Source organism: Oncorhynchus mykiss, chromosome 29, assembly GCF_057628025.1.
Source record: "Oncorhynchus mykiss isolate SJ-2025 chromosome 29, ASM5762802v1, whole genome shotgun sequence".
NCBI classification, from domain to species: domain Eukaryota; kingdom Metazoa; phylum Chordata; class Actinopteri; order Salmoniformes; family Salmonidae; genus Oncorhynchus; species Oncorhynchus mykiss.
The window spans coordinates 37,466,658-37,481,148 of NC_143050.1; the positions used below are offsets into that span (position 1 = coordinate 37,466,658).

Sequence of the window (14,491 nt, forward strand, 5' to 3'; positions counted from 1 at the left end):
GAGACAGAGATGCACTTTCTCCTTTACTGTGATAAATATTCCTCACAAAGAGATTCATTATTCACAGAAATGACTACATATATTCCAAATTTTTACAAATTGAACCCAGAGGAAAAACTAAGAATACTCATGGGCGAAGGAGCAATGGCTCCTCTTGCAGCCAAATATGTATTTTCCTGCCATAGCCTGAGGGACACTGAATAATAACATCTGCATAGTAAACAGTAACTTACTTATTATTATTATTACCATTATTACTATAATTATTAATGTTTATCATCCCAAATATGGGTGGTAATGGTAGTGATAACAGTTTGGTGATGGTAGTAGTAGTCGTAGTAATGATGATTGTAGTTGTAGTACTGATATAAAGAAGAAGATGACCGTTATTTAGTTATAAGTTAGTTATAGTTTCATTTTCCATAATTTTATTTTATATTTATTACATTCCTACTATTGACTGTTACCATTTTATTGTATTTATTTTTGTATTTAATTTTGTATTATTATTTACTACCATTTTATATTATTATTTGCTATCATTTATAATTTTGTTACAATGTATATTGTATACATTGTTGCTTTGGCAATATTGACACATTGTTTTTCATGCCAATAAAGCAGCTTGAATTTGAATTTGAGAGAGAGAGAGAGAGAGAGAGAGAGAGAGAGAGAGAGAGAGATGAGGGGGGAGAGACAGTGTGTGTGAGAGAGAGAGAGAGAGAGTGCAAGCGAGAGAGAAAAAGAAAGAGAGAGAGAAAGAGAGATGAGAGAGAGAGAGAGAGAGAGAAAGAGAGAGAGAGAGAGAGAGATGAGGGGGGAGAGACAGTGTGTGTGGGAGAGAGAGAGAGAGAGAGATGAGGGGGGAGAGACAGTGTGTGAGAGAGAGAGAGAGAGAGAGAGAGAGAGAGACAGAGAGAGAGATGAGGGGGGAGAGACAGTGTGTGAGAGAGAGAGAGAGAGAGAGAGAGAGAGAGAGAGAGTGCAAGCGAGAGAAAAAGAAAGAGAGAGAGAACGAGATGAGGAGAGAGAGAGAGAGAGAGAGAGAGTGCAAGTGAGAGAGAAAAAGAAAGAGAGAGAGAAAGAGAGATGAGGAGAGAGAGAGAGAGAGAGAGCGAGAGAGAGAGAGAACGAGATGAGGAGAGAGAGAGAGAGAGAGAGAGAGTGCAAGTGAGAGAGAAAAAGAAAGAGAGAGAGAAAGAGAGATGAGGAGAGAGAGAGAGAGAGAGAGCGAGAGAGAGAGAGAGAGAGAGAGAGAGCTGTCTTACCAGTGCTAGAGTTCCTCGTCTTTTTCCTAAAATGCAACTAACTAAACCATCAAACAACTAAATGGCTACTCTAAGTTCTCTAATAGTCCATACTACCTACCTGTATTGTCAGAGGGGGGCAAACAAGTGTCTATTTGCAGACACCACCAAAGATATTGTTGTAGAGCACCTGACAGTGCTACACGACAGTGCCCATAATTGCTGGGTAAGCATACAAGGTTTTCACAACACACACAAAACACTTACACAACCGTGCCAAGCTGATGACCATACCGCCCATTGCAATAAGGCCTGGGATTGGAGGGATAACAGTAACATACTGACAACCAACTCAGAAACAACTCAGTACTTTTGATATAGAGAACAGTATACCACATATGTGATTACATATTGTAGTACAAGCCAAAGATACTTCGCCTGCGTGGCTACTATTGCATACCATCAAAACGTTGATCAGTTAGGCCGATGCTGTTACAATGTTATACAATGTTTCTGAACGTTTTTAAGGGAGGTAGACAGTGAGTGAGATGAACATGTGTTGACACTTTATCACAAAACTGTTCAGACACTTTTGGTGGGACAACATTTCTGACAAAAAGTTGATTGAGGGTTGAGCCAAAGTTGATATACTCTTAGTGAATTAAAGGGACACTGTGCAGACATTGCTGACGTAAACTTTCTGAGACAGAGACATCCCCAAGGCATTGTTAAGGTAAAGTGTTGGGCTTATTTTAGGACAATGTTCTCCTCAGCTTCATAGAGAGGATAAATGCCTTGTTAAAACAGGGTGTTCGGCTGTCAATCTAAAAAAAAATACTTTAAAGGTGTAATTCACTCAGGCGCTGTACAACGTGACCGATCAAGAGTGGCCTACAGTACAACAGTAAAACCAAAATAATCCTAACAAAATAAAATAATAAAAACCTTACTGTAACAACAGTTTTATTAAGTAATACTGAAGTTGTGCACAATTATCAGTTTCTATTTAGGTTTATGTCGCCCATTCATTGTCAGTTAGAGACACAATAGGACCCCAAAGCATAATCAGTGCTCTAACTCCCCCTTGCGTTGGTCTGGAGCAATGAAGTGGTGACGCAGGGTACCGTACTAAACCGCAAATTATCTCTAAGTCGCACAGCATAATCGCAAAAGTTTTAGTGGAGCAACCACTGTATATTACAACTCTATGTTAGATGGTTCCTCACCATGTAAGTAGTATAGCTAAACCGCTAGCTAAACATCAGTGCAAGTGATGGGGCATGTGAGCATGTTTTTTTTTAATGGCCAAACTACCTTTAAAAAGAAACATCAAACCAAATCTGGAAATGATTTCAGGTGATTTGGACATAGACTCAGCAACAACAAAAAACCGTCCCTTTTTCAGGACACTGTCTTTCAAAGATTATTAGTAAAAATCCAAATAACTTCACAGATCTTCACTGTAAAGGGTTTAAACACTGTTTCCAATGCTTATTCAATGAACCATAAACAATTAATGAACATGCACCTGTGGAATGGTCGTTAAGACACTAACAGCTTACAGAAGGTAGGCAATTAAGGTCACAGTTATGGAAACGTAGGACACTAAAGAGGCCTTTCTACTGACTCTGAAAAACACCAAAAGAAAGATGCCAAGGGTCCCTGCTCATCTGCGTGAACGTGCCTTAGGCATGCTGCAAGGAGGCATGAGGACTGCAGATGTGGCCAGGGCAATAAATTGCAATGTCCGTACTGTGAGACACCTAAGACAGCGCTACAGGGAGACAGGATGGACAGCTGATCGTCCTCGCAGTGGCAGACCACGTGTAACAACACCTGCACAGGATTGGTACATCTGAACATCACACCTACGGGACAGGTACAGGATGGCAACAACAACTGCCCGAGTTACACCAGGAATGCACAATCCCTCTATCAGTGCTCAGACTGTCCGCAATAGGCTGAGAGAGGCTTGACTGAGGGCTTGTAGGCCTGTTGTAAGGCAGGTCCTCACCAGACATCACCGGCAACAACGTCGCCTATGGGCACAAACCCACCATCACTCGACCAGACAGGACTGGCAAAAAGTGCTCTTCACTGACAAGTCGCGGTTTTGTCTCACCAGGGGTGATGGTCGAATTCGTGTTTATCGTCGAAGGAATGAGCGTTACACCGAGGCCTGTATTCTGGAGCGGGATCAATTTGGAGGTGGAGGGTCCGTCATGGTCTGGGGCGGTGAGTCACAGCATCATCAGACTAAGCTTGTTGTCATTGCAGGCAATCTCAACGCTATGCGTTACAGGGAAGACATCCTCCTCCCTGATGTGTTACCCTTCCTGCAGGCTCATCCTGACATGACCATCAGCGTGACAATGCCACCAGCCATACTGCTCGTTCTGTGCGTGATTTTCTGCAAGACAGGAATGTCAGTGTTCTGCCATGGCCAGCAAAGAGCCCGGATCTCAATCCCATTGAGCACATCTGGGACCTGTTGGACCGGAGGGTGAGGGCTATGGCCATTCACCTCAGAAATGTCAGGGAACTTGCAGGTGCCTTTGTGGAAGAGTGGGGTAACATCTCACAGCAAGAACTGGCAAATCTGGTGCAGTCCATGAGGAGGAGATGCACTGCTTAATGCAGCTGGTGGCCACACCAGATTCTGACTTTTACTTTTGATTTTGACCCCCACTTTGTTCAGGGACACATAGTTCCATTTCTGTTAGTAACATGTCTGTGGAACTTGTTCAGTTTATGTCTCAGTTGTTGAATCTTGTTATGTTCATACAAATATTTACACATGTTAAGTTTGCTGAGTTTATATTTCTTTAACATACTCACATGCCCCCATCACTTCTATCAGATTTTTAACTAGCATTGGCTAAAGTTAGCTGAAGTTTGTAATGACTGTTTAAATAAAGCTGAAAATACATTTCCCCTGGCCTATAGAGTACTTTCAGGGTGAGGAACCATCTAACATCAAGTTGTAAAATACTGAACTACTCCTTAAATAGATTGTTTAAAGGGAAAGAAAACAAATTTAGAGAAAGAAGAGAAACTATGTAGAGACACAACTTTGCCTAAAACAATTGCATGATCTGAAAGACAAAGCAATATAACATTTATTATCCCTGATCTCAGACCAGATTTTCCAAACCATCTCTTTCCCCTTATCATCAGAGGATAAAACCAGAGCTGATTTGAGGAGGAATGCAAGCTCACCCTCTAGTGGATGTCAAAGAGTATTACAAAAAACAAGCTCTGAGTTTTGTAGGTGTGTGTGTGTTTGTGCGTGTGTGTAACTATGTGTGTTCTCACCGCTCTCAGTGGACAGCTGGCTGTGGAACTCTGGGCTGTGGAAGTTGGTTTCCACAGGGACGCTGATGGTGCGTCGTAGAAGCCGAACCTGACACGACTCTGACCTCCTCTCCTGCAACAACAAAGGATGGATCTGCTGAGAGACAGAGAGAGAGAGAGATAAACATTATAAGAGATATATTTTTTGACCAGATTCAGGATCTTGTGCATTTGACCAAATTTCTTACTTCACAGTAGGGTGTTTTTTTTATGTTGCAGAAATACCTTCTTGAACATGTAAACTTTCATATGCCTTGATTACAAACTTGTACGTGATCCTTAAATATAAATAAAAATGTCAAAACATAGCTGTGAGCAGCAGTGAACAGGGTTCACAGGATGACAGAAAGGACACAAGATCTGTTGGATAAAAAAGCAAGCACACTATCATGTACAAACTATCTTCCGTTATGTGCAATCAGTGAAAGCATTAAAATGTTTATCTCTCAATACCACTTAGATGACTCAAGTGAAGTTTAGTCTAGTGCTGTAGGTAAGTTATCTTTGAATGCAGCAGGTAATTATCTTTAAATCAAATCACATTTTATTGGTCACATACACACGGTAGCAGATGTTAATGTGAGTGTGGCGAAATGCTTGTGCTTCTAGTTCCAACAGTGCATTAATATCTAACAAGTAATCTAACAATGCCCCAACAACTACCTAATACACACAAATCTAACAAGTTATCTAACAATCCCCCAACAACTACCTAATAGACACAAATCTAAAGGGGTGAATGAGAATATGTACATATAAGTATATGGATGAGCGATGGCCTTGCGGCATAGGCAAGGTGCTGTAGATGGTATAAAATACAGTATCTACACATGATATGAGTAATGTAAGATATGTAAACATTATTAAAGTGGCATTATTTAATTAGGGCTAGGCCCCTTTGTTCTCCATTTCCGCCTGAATGACGTGCCCAACGTAAACTGCCTGTAGCTCAGGCCCTGGAGCCAGGATATGCATATAATTGGTACCATTGGAAAGAAAATACTTTGAAGCTTATATAAATGTTAAAATAATGTCAGTTAATATAACACAATAGATGGTAGGAGAAAATCCATAGAAAAAACTACCAGAATTTTAGAGACCATCCTCTTAGAAATATAAGAGAAAGGTCATATTGTAAAATAGCTCCCTAGAAGCAATTCCTATGGCTTCCACAGGCTGCCATCAGTCTATATTCAAGGTTAAATGAGCCAGAACGATAACATCGTGTCAAGTGGTCACATGAGTTTTGCTCGCGCAACAGAATTTGGATAGGTATTGCTTTTCCCTCTCCTACTGTGAAAGACATTTGCGTTTGATATATTATCGATTATATATTTTAAAAACAACTTGAGGATTGATTATAAAAAACATTTGACATGTTTCTGTGGACATTATGGAAACTATTTGGAATTTTCGTCTGCATTGTCGTGACCGCTCTTTCCTGTGGATTTCTGAACATAACGCGACAAACAAACGGAGGTATTTTGGATATAAAAATAATCTTTATGGAACAAACGGAACATTTGTTGTGTAACTGGGAGTCTCGTGAGTGAAAACATCCGAAGATCATCAAAGCTAAATGATTAATTTGATTGCTTTTCTGATTTTCGTGACCTAGCTACTAAATGCTTAGTGCACATAATGTTTTGTTATGCTATTGATAAACTTACACTAATGCTTGGATTGCTTTCGCTGTAAAGCATAATTTCAAAATATGAGACAACAGGTGGATTAACAAAAGGCTAAACTATGTTTTGCAATATTGCACTTGTGATTTCATGAATATTATTTTTTAGTAATATTATTTGACTGTGGCGCTATGCTTTTCAGTGGTTGCTAATGACAATTATCCCGCTTAAGGGATGGGTAGCATCAAGAAGTTAAGATATGTAACATTGTTAAAGTGGCTTTATTTAAAGTGGCATTGTTTAATTAAAGTGACTGGTGATCCATTTGTTAAAGTGTCCAGTGATTGGGTCTCAATATAGGCAGCAGCCTCTCTGAGTTAGTGATGGCTATTTAACAGTCTGATGGCCTTGAGATAGAAGCTGTTTTTCAATCTCTCGGTCCCAGCTTTGATGCACCTGTACTGACCTCACCTTCTGGATGATAGCGATGTGAACAGGCAGTGGCTTGGGTGGTTATTGTCCTTGATAATCTTTTTGGCCTTCCTGTGACATTGTGTGCTGTAGGTGTCATGGAGGGCAGGTAGTTTGCCCAAGGTGATGTGTTGTGCAGACCGCACCACCCTATGGATTGCCTTGCGGTTGAGGGCGGTGCAGTTGCAGTATCAGGCTGTGATTAAGCCCGACAGGATGCTCTCGATTGTACATCTGTAAAAGTTTGTCAGGGTTTTGGTTGACTGGCCAAATTCTTTCAGCCTCCTGAGGTTGAAGAGACGCTGTTGCATCTTCTTCACCACACTGTCTGCGTGGGTGGACCACTTCAGTTTGTCTGTGATGTGTAAGCCCAGGAACTTAAAACTTTCCACCTTCTCCACTGCTGTGCCTTCGATGTGGATAGGAGGGTGCTCCCTCTGCTGTTTCCTGAAGTCCACAATCATCTCCTTTGTTTTGTTGACGTTGAGTGAGAGGTTGTTTTCCTGACACCACACTGACTCCTCCCTGTCTCGTCGTTGTTGGTGATCAAGCCCACTACTGTTGATGATTGAGTTGGTGGTGTGCATGAACACATTACTTAACGTATTCAGTTTAAATATCAATTCTGGGGATCATTTTGTTTACAAATTGTTTATTTTAAGATTTGTGAAATATTTTCAGCGTTAGTGTACTGGTGTACTGTGGTCGTCTTTGAATTCTGTGACTTTATTTAGTTGAAATCTGTTATTTATTTCAATCTTATTTGGTACACTCCTCATTAGCAATGCAAAATACTTCGATACACTCTCCCACCTGCCATCTGAGGTTGCAGTGACTTATTATTCACACAGCTTCTAATGACATGTACTTAAGGTTTACACATTTCATGGCCCCATGTCCATCAGTTCTTATAGCCCCCGGTGTGAAAAGGTGTCTAGTGGTGGAGCTTGGCTGAATTTGAAGACAGCAATCATTCTCAAATTAATTTGAGGCTAAATTAATTAAGTCTATATACTAAATCTTGAGTCAATTTGACTTTATTTTGTTTTACCTTTAGTTAACTAGGCCAGTCAGTTAAGAACATATTCTTATTTATAATGATGGCCTACTCCGGGCAAACCTGGGCCAATTGTGTGCCACCCTATGGGACTCCCAATCATAGCCGGAAGTGACACAGCCTGGATTCAAACCAGGGACAGTAGTGACACCTCTTGCACAGAGATGCAGCACCTTAGACCACTGCGCCACTCGGGAGCTTATAGTTCACGAGAAGAAGAATTTTAAAGTATTTTTAGCATTAGCATATGTGCATCTATAGATACAGTGCGGCCATATTTGAATGCAGCAACATTTTATTCTCAAAACCATTAAAGACTGATGTAATGAGTCTAAATACAAAATATGGAGTGAATGTGCAAGAGGTGTCACTACTGTCCCTGGTTTGAATCCAGGCTGTGTCACTTCCGGCTATGATTGGGAGTCCCATAGGGTGGCTCATGAGGAGAAGATGATTGCAGGTGATTTTGAGCATTAGTGTTGACATTTACCTACATTCCATATTTTGTGAAATTTGGTCCTATGACAAGATTTTTAAAGTATTAAAAAAAAAGTATTTTAGCATATTAGAATATGTGCTAAGAAATAAAGAAGGAGAGGGGGTGATAGGAGTGTAGAAAAGTTAGGAAAAAGTAAAAAGGGAGAAAGTATGAAAGAAAGAAACATACAAAGAAGGAAATAAAGGTAGATAGAAATACTATCACTGATGTCTTGATGAATGTGTATCATAATATTCTAGAATCCGCATGAACAAAATATGCTAATTTTCCCACCAGTGGTAGGTCGATGTTTCCACCAAATGCACTTGTTGCTTGTAAAAATTATATGCAGATGAATTAATGCACACAACATGTACTTTTTTCACTTAAGTTTTCATGTACTGAATAAAAATATAAAGTTCATTGGAAACATTTTTAACTCTACCGATAATTTTGTAACAGAAACTGTTGCGTTAAAGAGTAAATGTGCTTACTCTGGTCATGACACCTGTGCTCTAGCCAGTGGCTCGCAGATACAGTGCGTGTAGGTTGTGCAGGTTGTCTAGTCTACATGATAAGGTTATTATGGATAAGAGCGAGAATATTTCAGAGAAACAACATAAAAAAAGTATGTTTTTTTCTTTTTACCTGACAAATCTGAGTGGCATGTACCCCTGTGCCCCTTATGGGCATGACGCCTCTGGCCTACATGATGAGATTATTATGGACAAAAGTGTATTTTTATTTGTCAAACGATAGTCAAGCATCGATCATCATGTCACCAGAATAAGACCCTTGATATTTATTGGAAAGCAGCATCAAGCTCATCTGCACCTCCCGCGACCGCAGGGCTTTCCAGAGGGTGGTGCGGTCTGCTCAACGCATCACTGGGGGCAAACTACCTGTCCTCGAAGACACTTACAACACCCAATGTCATAGGAAGGCCAAACCTGTTCACCCTGCTACCATCCAGAAGGTGAGGTCAGTACAACTGTGACCGAGAGACTAAAAAACAGCTTCTATCTCAAGGCCATCAGACTGTTAAATAGCTATCGCTAGCCGGCTTCCCCGCGGTTAGGCAACCGTGCACTTTAGAGGCTGCTGCCCTCTATACATAGACTTGGAATCACTGGCAACTTTAATAATGGAACACTAGTCACTTTAATACTGTTTAAATAATGTTTACATACTGCTTTACTCATCTCATAAGTATATACTGTATTCTATTCTACTGTATTTTAGTCAATGCCACTAAGACATTGCTCAATTTAGTATTTATATATTTCTTAATTCCATACTTTTACTTTTAGATCGGTGTGTATTGTTGTGAATTGTTTGATACTACTGGACTGTTGGAGCTACAGGCATTTCACTACACCCACAATCACATCTGCTAAATGTGTGTATGTGACCAATAAAATGTGATTTTTATTTAATTTGATTTGTCAGGACAGTACCTTTCTTCTCTACCATGCATACTGAATACTGAGCTTCCATTGGTTAGACAGGCACAGAAAAAAAGGAGGGATGGCTTGAATGAGAGAAGGATAAGAGGGAGAGTAAAAAGAAGGGGCCAGATGTCCTTTCAGCAGTGTGATAATGGCTTATCGAGCATAGCGCACTCGGGTCAGCTCAATACCTGTCCCCGTCCCCTCCCCTCTCCCTCTTTCGCTCCTAAAGCATATCACAGCATGGAGTACCACTGAGTACTAATGATTGGACTTTATTAGATTACCCTCTACTGGTGAAATGTTGTCTGTGCATTGTGAGATTACAGTACATTCACTGGGAAGCGGATAGGGAGAGAGAGGTCACTCCTGTTCCCTCCTTTTTTCCCATTAGGGAATGAATGGGAGAGGACAGAGTTCCCTGAATGAATGGGAGCGAGGCAGAGTTCCCGGGACATGAGGTACAATGAAAGTTGAGAAATGAGTAGCTATTTTTTGTGAGGGTGAAAAGTAAGAACACTCTAGTTTTTTTTATCAGTTTCATGTCCAAAGTGTCTCTCTCTCTCTCTCTCTCTCTCTCTCCCTCCTGATTTTAAAATGGTCCATAATTGCCTTTAGCCATGAGGATATATCAGCACATTTCCAATTGCAAAAATAATAGCTGCTGAATCGATTGTAGAGAACGCCATCGGAGTGTGTCTGTGCTCTATTAACTTGTCTACATGCTAGCATTGCGTGTGTGCCCACATGTGTGTGCAAGACAGAACATACTATTCTTGCTTGAACTCAGAAGCTTCATGGCAGACTTTTGAAGCTGAAGTGTGTTTAGCAGTAGGTTCTATGTTTCAAGTTTCAAGTTTTTAATGTCACATGCACCAGTGCAGTGAAATGCCTTTCTTGCAAACTCAAAGCCCAACAATGCAACAATCAATAACAATGTATTACAAAAAAATAAAAAAATAAGAATAAGAAATACACAACAACGTAAGTAAGTGAGCATACCATATACAGCAAATACTTACAAAGTCAGTTTCAATACAATATTTATTGGAGTGATGGAGGTAGACATCTATATGGGTAAGGGGACTAGGCAACAGGATATAAGAACAGTAGTACACTATATAGGTATTAGGGTGCCATTTGGGACTCAGTGGTCTCGCTCTCTCCAGCAGCATGTAACAGTAGGTCTACAGTACAGTACTAAACCGTGGTGGATGTGCTGGTGGTGGTGAGTCCCAAATCTACACTGAAAAAAATTAAACGGTTCTTAATTAAACGGTTCTCCCTTAAGGTTCATTGGAGAACACTTGCCCAATGAAGAACCTTTGAGTTAAGTGTGGAGTTCTTGACATGGCATCTATGATTCTTGAAATGTTTGGAAGCCCACCCAATTTTACCTACCTCTTCCCCATACTGTTTATATTTATATACTTTTCTGCTCTTTTGCACACCAATATCTCTACCTGTACATGACCATCTGATCATTTATCACTCCAGTGTAATCTGGAAAATTGTAATTATTCGCCTACCTCCTCATGCCTTTTGCACACAATGTATATAGACTCTTTTTTCGTGTTATTGACTTGTTAATGTTTTACTCCATGTGTAACTCTGTTGTTGTCTGTCCACACTGCTATGGTTTATCTTGACCAGGTCGCAGTTGCAAATGAGAACTTGTTCTCAACTAGCCTACCTGGTTAAATAAAGGTGAAAAGAAATATATATATATATATATTTCCCAGCATGCTCTATTGCAGGTTGATTTAAAAAAAAAATATTGTTTCAATATCTATGTTTTTGCATGCACATTGACTGATTAATTGATCTTATGCTACTCAAATACAAATAACAAATGTTTCTAAACTATTCCAATCTTTTACTTTAACTTATTTCACCTGTTACTGAAATAGTTGCTCCAGTTTGTTAAAGGTAGTCTCATATCTTAGTCTCCCCAACCTGGCCGTCATTCTGAATGCAAGTTGTGGTTGAATAAATTTACATGGCAACTGTGCTCTCAATAGAAGGCCTTATGAACTATGTATTGTCTTAAAGACCATTGTAATGACAATATATTAAATTAGGATCTCACTTGGTGAAGGCCACTAATCTGAACATGAATGAATGCAACACGCATGTCTCTGTCACTTGCAAACACAGTCATGGGTGGTACTGGTAAGTCTCAAATTCACTCGAAAGGCAATATGTAAAATATGCAAATAAGGCTTGAAACATCACAGCAGGGCTATTCAATTCCGGTGCTGGAGATTCAAAACATTTCTGGGTTTTGGATTTTTGTGTGGTTCTTCAAAGAACCATCCCATGTATGGTTCTTCAGAGACCCTAAAATGGTTCCCCTAGTGCATCGTTTTCAAGAACCTCATTTGGATCCAATTTGCACCTTTATTTTGAAGAGTGCATCTTCACTGGATAATCCTCACACGCTAATTCCCTCATGTTCTTTTGGAGCAGCTTTATGTCATACATGTTAATTCCCACTGGCTAGATGATAATCCCATCACTACGATGCCACACTGCCACCAGGAGTTACAGCCACGCCGTCTGTCATGACGTGTGTGTGCTCGGGTGTGTGTGTGTTGATGTGTGTGTGTTGTTGTTGTTGTGTTCCATAGATGGCATGGTCTAATGGTATCCATTCTGTAGCACCTGTATCTCCTCCATGACTTTTTGAAACATTCCTCTTTAGCCATCACATTCATCTCACGAGTATGTGTATGTGTGTGTGTGTGTGTTTGTGTGTGTGTAGGATTTCCTCTCTAGAAGCCCATATCCTGACACATATCCTTGATAAACACCCCATGCCACCATGTTCCTTTACATGTGTCATCTGAATGGAAGTCCTTGAGCAATAGCAACACCATCACTTCGGCCCTCTAATCTCGTGCTGTATCTTCTAACAGTCAAACACGCGCACACACACACGCACACGCACACACACACACACACACACACACACACACACACACACATACACACACACACACACACACACACTGCAGCTACATATCTTAGTAGGGTTATTATTTATTCAGCCCAAGTCTGTGTGAAAGGGTCTCTAAGGTGTTATAAAGATTAGCAGTAAAACATCATGCTTTATGAGATATGAAGTACTGGTATATGCAGACGATCTTCAGACAAATCTAATAATTGTATTTCACTCCGCTGTACAGCTTTACCACCGGCGTGTTATTGTGTGTCTGTGTGTAAGTATCTCTGTGTGTCACACACACACACACACACACGCGCGTTACTACGACAGAGTAGAGCAGTCCACAACAGCGCCACAGTGTTCAGTCATTTGATTTGCTACGCACCAGTAGCACCATCACCAGCACAGTAACACCACAGAAGAAAGAGGGAGTGAGATGGAGGAGAGCGGGTGAGAGAACAGGAGAAGAAGATAGATGGTGAGAGTAGGGGGAAGAGGAGAAGGAGCGGGGAGAGGAAGAGTGAGAAAAACTGTGAAGAGAAGGAGAAAAAGAGAACTGATGTTGTGCCAGGTCAGTAGGTACCTCCTCTTTGTCCAGGAGCAGCATCTGACTGTCGGTGACCACACAGAACTTGGGGTTCCACACAGTCCTCTCATCATAAGGGTGACCACTTGACATCCAGTGAGCTGGGGGACCCCACATGTCTAGAGAGAGAAGGGCGAGAGGGGGGAGAGCGAGAGAGAGGAGGGAGAGGGAGAGCGAGCGAGAGAGAGAGAAAATCAGAGAGAGAAAGTTAAAGGAAAACTTGTCAACTTAACACAGTTTCATATATCAGCAGATTTGAAGACAGAACCAGAAGATGAAAACTTTAAAAATAACAGATCTGACAACCTGTGAGATGCAAATACAAACACAAACCTTTACTACATTTGATTTTCAAAGTCTCCATTACTGTTTTACATTCCCTGAGATCAACCAGAAATGTTTCCTTGTTCAAGTATTCCCTGATTTTCATAAAACAGCCACGCATCTGGTATCTCGTTTCTGCATGACCAAATTTTCTGCGAGGAATTGCAAAAAACAAATATCCAATTAAATCATGGTATTAACACACACTTGAACATGTGTGAAATTGGATAAATGTAAGCACCCACCTATTTATTATAATAAATGTGTGTGTGTGTGTGTGCGCACGTGCGTGCATTTGAGTGTGTGTATCTGGGTTGGCGGTGTGTTCTACTTAAAGAGCCCAGTGATTGTTCCCACTCATGGAAGCAACACAGTAGTAGGAGCAGCTGCTACTACTGCTCTATAGTACACCATGACCCATATACAGTACTGTACACTCATTAACCTTTCAGCTATACATGTCAGCAATCAATTTTTAAAAAATGGAAAGAAAATGGCACCACAACAAACCCGCCCAACAAAACTCACGGACCAGGAAAGGATGGCATTAATCAGAGAGGCAATAAAGAGACCAAAGATAACCCTGAAGGAGCTGCAAAGCTTCACAGCGGAGATTGGAGTATTTGTCCATAGGACCACTTTAAGCCTATACTCCACAGAGATGGGCTTTACGGAAGAGTAGCCAGAAAAAAAGCCATTGCTTAAAAAAAAGGCAAACACGTTTGGTGTTTGCCAAAAGGCATGTGTGAGACTCCCCAGACATATGGAAGAAAGTACTCTGGTCAGATGAGACAAAAATTGAGCTATTTGGCCATCAAGGAAAACTATATCTGGTGCAATAGCAACACCTCTCATCACCACGAGAACACCATCCCCACAGTGAAGCATGGTGGCGACAGCATCATGCTGTGGGGATGTTATTCATCGGCAGAGACTGGGAAACTGGTCAGA

The 14,491-nt window shown here is 40.8% G+C and overlaps 1 protein-coding gene across 1 annotated transcript; it reads right to left on the minus strand.

The window, feature by feature from the left end:
• Positions 1-1,446: 1,446 nt before the first annotated feature.
• On the minus strand, positions 1,447-13,433 carry si:dkeyp-72a4.1 (ras/Rap GTPase-activating protein SynGAP). The gene is made up of 3 exons (XM_090226263.1): positions 13,091-13,433; positions 4,563-4,698; positions 1,447-1,469 (listed from the first exon to the last, which is right to left on the minus strand). The coding sequence occupies exons 1-3, from the start codon at positions 13,331-13,333 to the stop codon at positions 1,447-1,449; spliced, it is 402 nt and encodes a 133-aa protein (XP_090082389.1). The 5' UTR covers positions 13,334-13,433.
• Positions 13,434-14,491: the final 1,058 nt, after the last annotated feature.